Source organism: Gadus morhua, chromosome 23 (assembly GCF_902167405.1).
Source record: "Gadus morhua chromosome 23, gadMor3.0, whole genome shotgun sequence".
NCBI classification, from domain to species: domain Eukaryota; kingdom Metazoa; phylum Chordata; class Actinopteri; order Gadiformes; family Gadidae; genus Gadus; species Gadus morhua.
The window spans coordinates 1,358,203-1,372,699 of record NC_044070.1 but is presented as its reverse complement, the minus strand read 5'-3'; the positions used below and the strand labels follow the sequence as shown (position 1 = coordinate 1,372,699).

The 14,497-nt window shown below is 43.7% G+C and overlaps 1 protein-coding gene across 7 annotated transcripts in view; it reads right to left on the bottom strand.

Moving 5' to 3' along the window:
• Positions 1–14,497, bottom strand: part of si:ch211-161h7.4 (titin) — a 40,029-nt gene that overhangs the window by 5,170 nt on the left and 20,362 nt on the right. For all 7 annotated transcript variants that reach the window (XM_030348610.1, XM_030348604.1, XM_030348605.1 and 4 more), the window contains one exon: positions 1,022–1,112. In XM_030348610.1, coding sequence (XP_030204470.1) covers positions 1,022–1,112 — 91 coding nt within the window. The remainder of the gene's footprint in view (positions 1–1,021; positions 1,113–14,497) is intronic.

The following is a 14,497-nucleotide window of genomic DNA, read 5'->3' as shown; positions in this document are numbered from 1 at the left end:
GGACGGGGGCCTCCTCCAGACGTTCCCAGTTCACCCGCACTACTCGTTTGGGCTTACCAGGTCTATCCGGAAATTTCCCCCATTCCCTGATCCAACTCACAACCAGATGGTGGTCGGTTGACAGTTCCGCCCCTCTCTTTACCCGAGTGTCCAAAACATGCGGCCTCAGATCAGATGACACGATCACAAAATCGATCATTGATCTTCGGCCTAGGGTACTCTGGTACCAGGTACACTTATGAGCACCCTTATGTTCGAACATGGTGTTTGGATGGTAAACATACCAGATAAAAAGTGTAATCGAAGAAGATGTCGACACACGCTCTCAACGCATTGTTTGGCATCGTTTTATTGTTGACCTTGGATTGAATAATGTGGATCGAAGAGCTCGAGAAACAATTCATCGCCATGGTGGAGGATAGTCCGTAGCTGTGCTCTGTGTTTTGGTCTAGAGAGGACCTGCTATTTCCGGTTTTCGTGTTTTTCGGCCCACAATACAGATTATCGCCGCTTGTTGTTTTGGAGATATTACATCTTGCGCAACCGCGGAACGTACGGTTTCGCCTGTAATCCCGCAGGTGTGTACCGCCCATGTCGGTGTTCGAGTCGGCGAGATTAAATAGCCCGACTTCATTTACCGACGCGATTTGGGCAGTTGGTCCGGTGTGTGGTTGCCTTTAGTCCGTCAAATTGTCATTGTTACTTAGCGGAGATTCCCTTAAGTCACGTTGATGGATAAGGTCAGCCTGAGCCTCTCCGAACCTCTGCTAGACCATTCTATATTGCAAACAAAAATTTATAATGCAATATATTGCAATTTCATATTGCAAAATATTGCAATCTATTTTATAATTTTGTTTTGCTTGCACAAGTACAGGGAGAACACTGGATGGAATACGGCCTCACTGGAAAGCGGTGATAGGAAAAACTTCTGTGTGGTGGGCTGCCAAAGTCCAGTTTATCCACACTGATGGCTGGAGCTGCAACCAGGAGGTGATCATGCAGGAGACAATACACTTACCACATGGGACCACGAAGGATTGGCCGCCCTTGTAGCGGAAGTCCACCGCGTTCAGGGTCAGAAGCACGTGGCTGGTCGACACGTAGAAGACCTGGAAAACACACAACAGAAATGTTGACAAGGGGCCAGAATTCAGATCAACAACCGAAATGCAAACAAAGAGTTATAATTTGAACGGTAATTAATGTTCTCCACTGAGGCCATTTTAAAACTTCTGCTACGGACCGTAATGTTATGCTGATTCTGCCACTGAGGAATTTCAACAGCAGCTGCAATCCAAGCATAAAAACCAGGGGGTTCCTGACCAAAGAATCCTGAAAACAACTATAAAGAGATGTCAGCGGACCAAACCAACTACAAAGAGAGGTCTGTAGACCAAACCAACTTTAAAGAGGTCTGCACACCATCATCAGCTACAAAGAGAGGTATGCAGACCAAACCAACTACAGAGAGGTCTGTAGACCAAACCAACTACAGAGAGGTCTGTAGACCAAACCAACTACAGAGAGGTCTGCAAGCCACACCAACTACAAAGAGGTCTGCTGACGAAACCAAGTACAGAGAGGTCTGTAGACCAAACCAACCAGAGAGAGGTCTGCAGACCACACCAACTACAGAGCGGTTTGCAGACCAAACCAACTACAAAGAGAGGTCTGCAGACCAAACCAACTTCGAAGAGGTCTGCACGCCATCATCAACTACAAAGAGAAGTCTGCAGACCAAACCAACTACAAAGAGGTCTGCAGACCAAACCAACTACAGAGGTCTGTAGACCAAACCAACTACAGAGAGGTCTGCAAACTAAACCAACTACAGAGAGGTCTGCAGACCAAACCAACTTCGAAGAGGTCTGCACGCCATCATCAACTACAAAGAGTGGTCTGTAGACCAAACCAACTACAAAGAGGTCTGCACGCCATCATCAACTACAAAGAGAAGTCTGCAGACCAAACCAACTACTGAGAGGTCTGTAGACCAAACCAACTACAGAGAGCTCTTCAAACCAAACCAACTACAAAGAGGTCTGCAGACCAAACCAACTACACAGAGGTCTGCAGACCAAACCAACTACAGAGGTCTGTAGACCAAACCAACTACAGAGAGGTCTGCAAACCAAACCAACTACAGAGAAGTCTGCAAACCAAACCAACTACAAAGAGGTCTGAAAACCAAACCAACTACAAAGAGGTCTGCAAACCAAACCAACTACAAAGAGGTCTGCAAACCAACTACAAAGCGGTTTGCAGACCAAACCAACTGCTAAGAGAGGTCTGCAGACCAAACCAACTACAAAGAGGTCTGCAGACGAAACCAACTACTAAGAGAGGTCTGCAGACCAAAACCAACTACAGAGAGGTCTTCAGACCAAACCAACTACAGAGAGGTATGCAGACCAAAATAACTAGAGAGGTCTGTAGACGAACCATCTCCAAAGAGGTTTGTAGACCAAACCAACTCTAAAGAGGTCTGCAGACCAAACCAAAAGCAAAGTGGTCTGTAGACCAAACAACTACAAAGAGGTCTGCATGCGTGTACCACCTAGAGATCTTGGCCCCCATGGCATTTCATCCAGAGACTTAAACAGCCTGGCTACCCAGCTGGCTCCTGAGACATTTTTATTACATCACTGACCCAGATGACTGGACCTCCTGCAATGATCCCTCTGAATTTGCCTTAAAGGCGGGAGGTGTCATGGTGTATGGTAAACTACCTATCCCTGAACGTCAGCACGTCAAAAGAGATGATGGGTTATATCAATAAAGGAACAAGGAGTCACTCCCTGATCTCAATTCATGGTAGAGGACCTCAGCTGCTTCAGTTTCCTATTGATGCAGCTCTCAGGCGACCTACCCTGGACCCACAATACAGAGGCCTCCTGAAGAAAAGAACGCCACTGCTCTCTAAGGGCTTAGGAAGATGGGGCTTGAGCACACTAACACTTAGGAACTCATACCGCAGCATCATTGAATGCGTACTGACCGGAGTCATCCAAGTCTGGGGCGGCAACAGAACAGCCCAGGACAGGGAGGCTATCCAGAGTCATTGCCAGTGAAAAGCAAACAAACCACCCCAGCGGCATCTCGCCTTCCCAGTTTCTAGGACAGCTTCTTCCCCAGGTGCAGCAGTCTTCTGCAGAAGCTCACCTGCCCCATTGTTAGACTAGTTTCCCCATACCCTTGCATATCCACTCCACCCCTTCAACAACTTTACTCTGCCATGCCCACTTACTAAGTCTGTCAATAGGACAGTAGCACAGACAATGACTATTCTCTGCAACGCCCACTTACTAAGGCCCAATCCCAATTCACCCCTTGGCCCCTACCCCACACTTTTGAGTGAGCCCTCGCTTTGAATGGGAATTCTTCCCCTACAAGACCCAGTTACGTCAGTAGTCGTCTATGAAGTTAACGTAAATACACGCAAAAACAGGTGGTCCTACTGGAGTTGACAGTTCCCTGGGAGGATCGCATGGAAGAAGCCAATGAGTAAGCATGCCAGGCATGCCAACTTAGTGGAGGTGTGCCGCCACTGGGGGTGGCGTGCCCGGTGTGTGCCATTAGAGGTGGGCTGTAGAGGAATCGCAGCGCGATCTCGCTGCAAAGCAAACAGCCTGCTTGGAAATCACAGGTGCACGCAAGAGAAAGGCCTCGAAGAACACCACAGAGACAGCGGAGAAGGCCTTTAGATTGCTGTGGATCAAGAGGGGCGATCTGTGGGTACAAGCTACTGAGACACAAGTAGAGACTTTATCAATCTCGGCTGGGTCGCCTGGGTGAGGGTTCATGATGTTGAAAGACCCGAAACACTCAATGACCCCAGGTTCCATCACTGATGATGTGTCTAAGTGAATCAATAGATGTATATTAAACCAGATACAAATATTATTTATGCTCAAATCTTTATTTTGCATCATACATTGTACCAAAAGATATTATATAAAACCAGAAATAAACATAACTTGAGGTAGTGTGCGATCAATGTGAAAAATAAATATCATCCAAACAAAAAAACAGTGATTTAATGGAACTAATATTGCATGTTACAAAAAGGCATTAACAATCACATTTTAATGATACAGTAACTTTTTCAGGGGGGGCCAAAAAACGGTCGGTTTTAGACCATCAGCGGCTGCTTCATCTTTCTTTCTTCCGGCGCGAAGCCACATAAGGGCCAACGTGGGCCAGTGCCACTATGATTGACAGCTGGCCCACCCTATTGGAAGTGCCGGGAATTAACTTGGATTCAAGGAACGAAGAAAAATAGCCCATATTATCATGTCATACAAAGTTGCGTGAGAACTATTTTGTTTCAATAAAGTATCATATGTTACACATATTTACAGTAAAGCTTACTTTGTTCATTTAATATTCTGCGCTTAATTTTGATTGGGTAAAGCTATGTAGGCATGTGTGTGTGCGTCCGTATACTGTGTCCACATCGCTGGAACTTCCAGCTATTCTGTATTAAAAAAAAACTGTTTGTGTCATTATTTAAGAAACCAAGATTTGAATTTACCCCTACAGAAAGGAACAATGCCGACAACGATGACTCAGTCTCGTTGTCTTAAACCTTGCCCACAACCAACTCCAGTCCTTGTTGTTCAGCTCTCCTAATGCCTCAGAGTGCGAGTAGTACTCCACTTCTGCCTAGCAGACCCTTCTGCTAGTCAGCCCAGGGGTCCGCCTGCCGACCTGTCTACCCAGTCCAGTCCTTGCCCCAGCCCTCTCTGAGTCAGACCTATCCACATCCAGCACACATGCATGGAATTGTAAATCCCTGAAATGTTTTTTGAACTCAACAGCCTGGTCAGAAGTTCTTCTGTTATGTTTGGTTATTTTGAGTAGTACCTTCTTAAGAATCAATGTTTTGGGTTCAGGCAGTACAAACCGTGTTGTTTTTGTAAGATGTTTACAAAGCGCTCGCAACCTTTTGTTAATATTTAGCACAGGCTACTTTCTGTGGTTCTCTTCTCCATGGCGTTGAGTAGCTACTTCACAAGTCTATGTTCGATATTAAAAATCACATGCATGTATGTTGCGCCTTAAATCCCCCCTGGGGATGAATTAATTAATCGCCTAATCAGGGATGAAATCATGTGTTTAATTTTGGGACAATTGCTTTACTGCCTATATTTGAATCAAAAAAATTGAATGTCCAAAATAGGGGCACACCCTACTTCACCAAAGTCCACCCTATTGAACAATCCACGCTACGCTACTTCCCTAGGGGTTGTTGGGCTAAGGGCTACCATTGCAAAAGAGGTGTCTGAGGTGGAGGGGTGGGCTCTGTGGTGGCAGCGGCCTCAACGATGTCCTGAAATAAAACATTACATATGATAAGGAATTATATGGCAGAACTGGCTGATATGGCCATATGTTTAACTAAGTTTAAGCGTCTTAGAGTACCATATTAAGCGCTATATAAATTGTATTTATTATTATTATTATGTTATGGACAATATATTATAACTGATAGATGGATGGATAGATAGATAGATCTATCTATGATAATAAATGAAATAAGACTCATTCTCCAGGCTACATTGCATTTTAACTATTGTAACAACAATAACTATTGCATTACTTGGCAAGTGATCATAGCTAATCTTCAAACCTGGAGTCCCTAGAACATGGAACATGTTCAAGTTTCTTGAACATGTGTAAGTTTCACAGCATCAATCGACATGCCATCAAAAGGGGGAAATGGGACATGGTAATATGACCAGTACTGTCACGAACTGTCATCAATGTTTACATATGTCCAGTACTGTCAATGTTTTAAAGTTCGCTAGCTAGCAAGTTCCCTAGAGCCATGCATACTAGCGATTTTGTGGTTATGCTTGTTAAAAAGAAAAAGTCTATAATACATTGAAACATAATAATGATAATGCGATGGTCATCATTATTTTTTATATGTTTATAACGAAGAAACACTTGTGGTTTTCGATCCTGTCGCATCTCTCGCTGCCTGATTTCTTGATTTTCTGTTTTCTTGCAAGGTATTGTAGACATTTCTCACAACCCTCGCTTTTGAGTGTGCCTCTCGAAATTCGTACATTCAAGGGCTAGTTAGCCCTTACTTTAGCCCTACCCCTCAATGAAATTACTATTGGAACAGCCCTACCCTACTCCTAGCCCTTAATCCAACCCCGAGCAAAAGTGCGGGTTTGGACCGAGGGCTACGGCCAAGGGCTGAATTGGGATTGGGCCTAAGACTCTCAAAAGGACTGTAGCAAGGACAATGGCTGCGTTTCAGAATGCCTGCATTTGAACGCATGCATGCACAAGACTTGATAAGTTCCGCCGGAACTATTCGGAAACACGTCAAGTTCCCACCACGTCAAGTCGGACACAGGTGCACTTCTAGTAGTTTGAACAAAGAAGATGGCCCACCCAGTAGCGCTTGCTTTCTGCGCCAGCACTGTTCTCTTCTAGCGGGGCTTCATCGCACTACACTAACGCCAACCGTATTCTAGGAAGGTGTTTAGGTAAATAAGTAATCACAATGGAGGTCAACTTTTTTGCAGCCAAGGGATTTTGTCGTATCATTGAAAACAGTCTGAAACCCCTTTCCGTCATTAAAAATTAATTTAAGTGACGAAGTGAATGTTCACCAAGTCGTCTAATTTAATAAGCATAGTTTGGGAGAGGGCACACCTCTTTGAAAAGAGTTCCACGTGGTTATTCCAACCAACCAGGGCAGGAGTCGGCAACTAAGTTTGGCCATAGTTAATCGTGTTTGTAGCCTACACTCAAACTCAAACTCATTCTTGCATGCGGTTTTCCTCATTCATAAAAAAATTAAAACATTCGGGAATATACAAATTATTCTAAAGAGGTCTAGACTCCGTCAAAGCCCCGCCTTCCCCAGTGAACCAAGAAAGCCCGCAACGTGACGAACGGGGGATTTTACCCCCTCGGTTTTACACAGGAAACTTGAGATAAGACGGTGAAATCGCCAGGCGTGCCAAGCCTCGACCGATCCGGCTTGGCAGTGTAGAAAGGCCTTATGCTGGAGAGCGGGCAGTAGTGCGTACCTAAAAACTCTTACACCACACACACACACACACACGGCGGGTGCTGATTGACTACACACACGCACACATACACAAACCATGTCGGGTGCTGAGTGACTGCGCACACACACACAAACCTCCGTTCCTAGCCTACTCACCGTTAGAAGAGCTGTAGGCGAAGTAGCCTCATCAGAGACTCTACTTGCATTAAACAGCAAAGTCTCAGAGCTCGGCGTCTTCAATCTTTTGTGGACTTTTGTCAACAGCTCCTGCCTTTCTCTACGTGCAGTATCACACTGACCCTATCAAAATACGTAAAGTCGGGTCGCCATGGTTGTTGTATAAAGGCCTATAAAGGGGGGTTCTGTTTAATTTAAAGGGGGCCTATCATGCTTTTCCGTTTTTTCCTTCACCTATTGCGCTTTACATATGTTTTGGGGTATATAAATGGTTGGCAAAGTTACAATACTATAACATTCCCACAAGGGGGAGTAAATTAGTACCGCAAATCACTTTTACCGAGCTGCATAGAAAACGGCTCGTTGGATTCTCTCCGCGGCTTTCTTTTACTTCCGGTGCATGGTGACGTAAGCATATACTTTTGCTGGGAGTCAATGTTGCTGCGTTCCTGGACACGCTGGGGTTGGGGGGAATGGATCAGAATGGAGACACACACACAGAGACAGAGACAGAGACAGAGACAGAGACAGAGACAGAAAGAAAGAAAGAAAGAAAGAAAGAAAGAAAGAAAGAAAGAAAGAAAGAAAGAAAGAAAGAAAGAAAGAAAGAAAGAAAGAAAGAAAGAAAGAAAGAAAGAAATCTTTGTTTGGACACCACCAATTGATCTTCAAGGCATTTCTGCAGTGGAATGTATGTAAAAATCGAGTTCAACATCTGACCTATGGAGGGCAGTACTACGCTGATCAGCGTCTAAACTGCCGGAATCAGTCAGAAGAATAGTTAGATTTCGCTGCTCCCAGCAAGCTTTTGTTAACAATGGTTAGAAAGTGTTTTCTTGGTTGTGAAGGGACCTCTCCCTTGTATGATTTGCCAAAGGCAGAGCCTTCACGTGGCCGTTGGCTAGATTTTCTGTGTCGCCTCCACTTCACGGATGATTGCTCAACAACCTGCGTTTGTTCAGCACTGGATTTGCGAAACTGCTAGCACTTAGGGAAGATGCTGTTCCAACACTGTGTGGCCCAATGGGTGAAGATCTCTCTGAACATGTAAGTAAACCGATAGTGATAATAACAAAAGTGGCTGTGTTGTGTGTGTAAGCTTAATGTTAGTTGGGGTATTTACTCGACCATTTCCTACTATAAAATAATCCATTCTGTCGCTAGCTGCTAGTCTTGTCGCGAGGCTGGTTAATCTTCCACATTTTTCACGGGATGTCAAACTACCATTCTAAACTGTCTGTAAATTGAGAGCTAGCATTAGCTATGTGAGGTGTTACTATTAGGTGGGTTAAATGGTCACAGTTCCTGTTTCAGATGTTGTTAGTTTGTACTGTTTAAATTCATTTTCGTCGTGATTTATGTGTGATAATTTTAGCAGGACTGCAGTGCCCATTATCGCCCCTTCCAAACCGTCGGATGCCAGACTGACACGCCTCAGAGGGGAGCGTGTCTATGTTCCCCGGGTCCTATGTTCCCTGGGTCCCTTTTTTTAAAAAAGGGTCCTATGTTCCCCGCTTTTCCCAAAAAGGGTCCCATGTTCCCATAGGCGTCGATTACACCGGGGACACGTCCCCACCAGATTTCGTCAAGAATCATTTTGTACCCACCACTTTAGAAAAAATAAATAAATAATAAATTGAGTTTAATTATTATGGATTATTACACGGGTCTTCTCAATGCTGTGGAATGCTCCGTTCACTTGCATGGGCTCTTCACAACTTTGCGGGGAATGCTAGATATAAATTGACCGCTGTCAAGGAAAACAAAGGACCTTTTGCCTATAATGACGTCTTTGGTATCACTCCTCAAGTAGTCCGGCTTTTCAACCCCAGCGTCTTCGGTTGCTAAGCGACGTCAACCTCTTTGGCAGACTATTTCTCTGCTGATCAACACTACGAATGCTGGTAACAAATAAATTGTAAGAATGACTTCAACCGCACCATGTGAAGTCATATTTTCGTTTTGGCACGTAGCCGTGTAATAAACGGGATAATGTATAGAACGTCGCCGGTCGAATTTAAGCCCCTTCAGTGGGAAGCAATTATCCTCGCTGCGCATCGGTGTCCTGTTCGCCCTGTCGGGGCTTATTTTCCCGATAATGACCGGCATTCTATACATTATCCCTTCCTTGTTACACGGCTCTTCTCAATGCTGTAGACTTCATTCGTATTCGGTTGCTAAGCCACGTCAACGACTTTGGCGAATTATTTCTCTGCTGATCAACGCTACGAATTATAACAAATACATTGGAAAAAGACACACTGTGTGAAGATATCTTTCGATTTGGCAAGTAGCCATTACTAATAATACCAATACTCTTTGGCTGGGATGATGAGGCATCAGACAATGAAGTCATTTTAGCCTGAAAACATAGGTAAGAAGCACCAGAGCAGGTTGCTAGTACCATGGAGAGTATCAGAACGATAACCTGTTTAACTAAATGGATGTGGTAGGCTACACCACGGGATGCATCTGCAGACCACTTGCCACATAAATAAAGGTAAGAACGCGATATTTATTGCTTAAGATTTGCTGGTGCTGTGGCGAGGTCTTTTGTGTTTTTACACTCAAGTGGTCGGCTGTTTTAACTTGCAATTGATAGTCGGTGAGTCAGTCTCTTGTTGACACAAAGTGACATTTGGTCATGCTTTGCTTTGCTTGAATTTTGGAATAATTGTGGGGGGGGGTGTTCATGGTCAGTTTTGGTCAGAATGCCTGATGTAAGGCTAGTTTTGATGGAATGCGTGTTGTGAATTGAGAACAGCCAGCACCTGATGTGATACAGCGTTCAGCTGTGCAACAAATATTTTTTTCTTTTTCAATCGTGACGACTTTTGTAGTGCTGTGTGTAGCCATGAATGCCCTTCTGAACTTAAACACGCAGTTAAATTCCGTTCCTAGCTCCTCCTGTTTATGTTTTTAGCTTAGCCATATCATGTCACGTTGTCAACATTGGATACATGGAGCAGAACATAGTGGGTCATATGTCCGATGCTTTTTGAAAACGTTTGCTCCATAAAACGTGCCAGACAGATTTTGTATACATTATATTCCTTAGTAATTAGCTACATGGTTATGCCGTCTGTCAGAACCTTTCATTACCGGCACTAAAGAGAGAAGAAAAATAGTGCATCCTCATTGTACCCAGCACTTCTAAAAATGCACTTCCGAATGCGTCTCTGTCCCCAGCACATTTCCAACCAAACTGACGCCCATGTATGTTCCCCGATATGTATGTGACCGGGGAACATAGTACCCTTTTTCAAAAAGGGTTATATTTTCCCCGGTCTGTTACTTTTTCCCACCATTACTGCCAAATATTCCGGCCGAGATAACTACCATTGCATGTGTTTACCTTTTGAGGAAGAGGGAGAGACGTCGGAGAACCTGACACAGTCTATTCATACGCCGGTAAACAAACCCCCGAGAAGCCCAATCCCTACGAGAGCTCCCCGCGCTACGGCCATCCGGAGGCGCACCGAGCCTTTTGGCCGTGATATTATACAATTATATTATACACCATTATATAAAGACCTCCGGGAGTCGCAAACGCAACTATCACTTTCTCCTCCATGCTGCAGTTCACCCCGGACTGCACTGCAGCCGAATTATTCGAATATTCGAGTACTCGTTTGGAAAATTTGTATTCGAAGCTTAAATCAGTATTCGGAGCTTCGTTTTTTTTTTTCCACGTAGGCCTACGTGACGTTACCAGAGCGAGGGAGGCAAACTATGCGTCAGCGACACCAAGCAGAGAAGCGAGAGAGGGGGAGGAAGAATAGATATCTTGTTTCCCTTTACTTTATAACACAACATTAGCGGGATCTCTGGAGGAAAAGTAATACTTAAAACCTTAGCTTAGTTGTTTGTTTACTTTCGCTTGTACAGCCCCGCGCCAATCAACTGTGACTGGCTTGCTGCAGAGGCGTGAGCGTCTTGGGAATACCCGGTCAATATAATGGATATATATGGACACATAAGACAATCAATATTCGGTATTTGTTATGGATTTATTGTACAAATTCCCTGAAAAGATGCATGTTCCAGGATGAATTTAAAAGCTCCCATAAGGGCTGAGATGGCAGAGAACAGCTGATTTGGAACGGAGCAACAGCTGTTCGCTTTCACGGGGAAAAACTAAGGAACTTCAACCAACTTAGGCCTACTAATTAACGTTCAAAAGCTATTAAATCTTCAACGAAATATGCAGAGCATTCGAATATTCGCTCGGAAAAACCAGCGAGTATTCGAAGCCTGAAAAATGGCATTCGGGCCAGCCCTAATGGCTACAGGGGAACATAGGACCCTTTTGGGAAAAACGGGGGAACATAGGACCCGGGGAACATAGGGATGACCCCCCTCAGAGTATATCGACGGGAACCCAAACAAACTCGCCGTGGAATGCATTCTGTGGGAATACAAAGTGCACGGTTGAAGTCGACATCAGTCCGGCACACCACAGTTGTCCATGGATCGCTTAAGGCACACGTAAGAAGCAAGGTATGTAGCCACTGAGTTTTAGTGTCTTAGTATGCAATCCATAGGCCTGTCACGATAACAAATTTTTCTGGGGCGATTAACTGCCCCCCAGAAATTATTGCGATAAGCGATAATATTGCCGTTTTTCAACTAATATAATGATTAAAGTACACCCTTCCGAAGATCAATAAACTTTATTTTTAAAGAACACTGGGACTGGACGTCTGGAAGACATTTAAAATATCCAGAATAAATTAACAAAAACAACCAAAAACATCTATTATTAACAAAAAATGCTCTTGAATAAAAACGAAAACACCACCAAAAACAAAACACTAAAATAAAATTGAAACACTAAATAAAAAGGATGTAAACGCGATTGCGCTTCAAAAAATAATAAACACGCGCCAGGGCTCCGCCTCCCACACAGACCATGCAACAAGTGACTGACACTTGACGAGGGGGTTTACTCGTTGTGCCCTGTAATTATGAGCCGGAGCCCGATTTCAACTATGGAGCGTGAGATTGGCCGGAGAATCGGAGCAGCGGGGGCGGTATTGCGTTCGCTTTACCGCACCGTTTTTACGAAAAGAGAGCTGAGCCGCAAGGCAAAGCTCTCGATCTACCGGTCGATCTTCGTTCCTATCCTCACCTATGGTCATGAGGGTTGGGTGATGATCGAAAGGATGAGATCGCGGGTACAAGCGGCCGAGATGAGTTTTCTCAGAAGGGTGGCTGGCGTCTGCCTTACTGTACGTCCACACCAGAAGCGAATTGAGCGACCAAATCGCCGGAAGTCATTCACTTTCTATGGGCAAGAGCGACCAAAGCGACCAACGCTACCAGCGGCCAAAGTTGAGCGACCAGGTGCCCAGTGAGCATCTGGCAAGGATGCCCACTTTTTCCCGTTGGCCGAGACGGAGTCATGGGACGGAGTCAAATAACTTCACATGGTGTGTCTTTTTACAATTTATTCGTTAGCAGCATTCGTAGTGTTGATCAGCAGAGAAATAGTCCGCCAAAGACGTTGACGTTGCTTAGCAACCGAAGACACTGGGTTGACAAGTTACCGGACTACTGCTCTATACATTTCCCAGTCAAAGAAACCATACAATCGAAATGAGTTTGACTCCAACTGGAGCAGATATATTTTGAGAACAACATATAATAAAACCAAACTGTAAAAACACAGCTAAAAACTACAATCACTAGGGATAAAGATATATGATTGAAATTTGCGTGGTCTCCCCTTCTATGTGGCGTACCTAGAGCCAGTACGTTACAATATACATATATATACATACATATATATACATACATACATACATACATACATACATACATACATACATACATACATACATACATACATACATAAATACATACATACATACATACATACATACATACATACATACATACATACATACATACATACATAATATATATATATATATATATATATAATATATGTAATATATATATATTAAACAGAGGTGGGGGGGCTGACGCTGGAGCCAGGAGCAGTCGATGAAGGTGGCTCATAATCAGCATCATCATCACTGTGGAACCCAAGAAGAAGAAAAGACTGTAACTTCAAACAGACAAGTAACAATATGTTGGGGTAAACAAGACCTGTACTGTGGAAGTCAACTAACAATCCAGTTTGCACCAGTTTGAGTGTGTGCATTTACTAAATTCATTGCAGGATAATAAATCAAATCCAAGTTTATTTATCACTTGCACAGCAATGCTTTGCTAAGTCCTGTTTGCCAAGTCCTCTCAACAATGCAAAAGGGAATAAAGAGAAGAAAGGATAGAGATAGTATCAAATAAACTATGTACAAAGTATTGATAATGATAATTGATGCAAATAATATCATAAATATAAATATAAGAGTACCGGTATTGAGTGTGTGGAATGAGTAGAGTGAGAAGGGTGATCGATAGATAGATAATATCTAATAAGGTAAATAGATCGTCAATTTGATACCAAATCAATAAGTAATCAATAACAGAGATTACATACCTTTCAGGTGATGGAATTCGAACTTCTGAATCACTGTTGTCCGTGTCCAGTTCAGGCAACAGCAAGTCAGTCGTCAGACGACGACGACTCGAGAGGGACTACAGTAGCCCCACTGTCGCTAGTAATGATAGCGAATGGCTCCGCAAAAGTATAGGTCTTTCTCCTGCCTTCCATTATTTATTTTAAAATAATAACAAATAGAAGAAAAACGCAAGAAAATACAAAATAACTAGCTAACTAGAAATGCAAACGTTGAAATAAGCGTGTAGTAGGAGCGTATATCTCTATCTAGCCGGAGTGTCTGAAGAGTGTTCAGAATGTTCTCGGCGCTTCTTGCGCGAATTATGCTGTCCTTCCAGTCAAACCCGGGAAGATATCTTGGGTATCCATTGGTCAATTTGGATGATTGACCCCTCTAACGAACCGTCAGAGCCAATAGAGTCGAGGGACAGTCAAATCAATGGACCCAAATCCATGTAAAAAAACACATTTCGCCAATCAAAAGTATCACATTGTATAACGTTTTGTATTTGTTTATTTATTTTGCTCTTCTTTGGCTGCTAGTTCAGTGAGTTGTCGTCGTAGAGTGATGACCGTTATATCATTGGAATCTGTGAAGCCACAGCTTTCATAGGACATATAGTTTGTGTGGCTGGCATGACGGAGCGAAATCGGCGGCGGCCAGTATGAGCTCATGCACGTTTTGCGTGTTTTGCTATGGGCTCATTTAGTTGCTTGGCGTTAGAATTGTGTTTTGTTTAGGTAAAAATGGT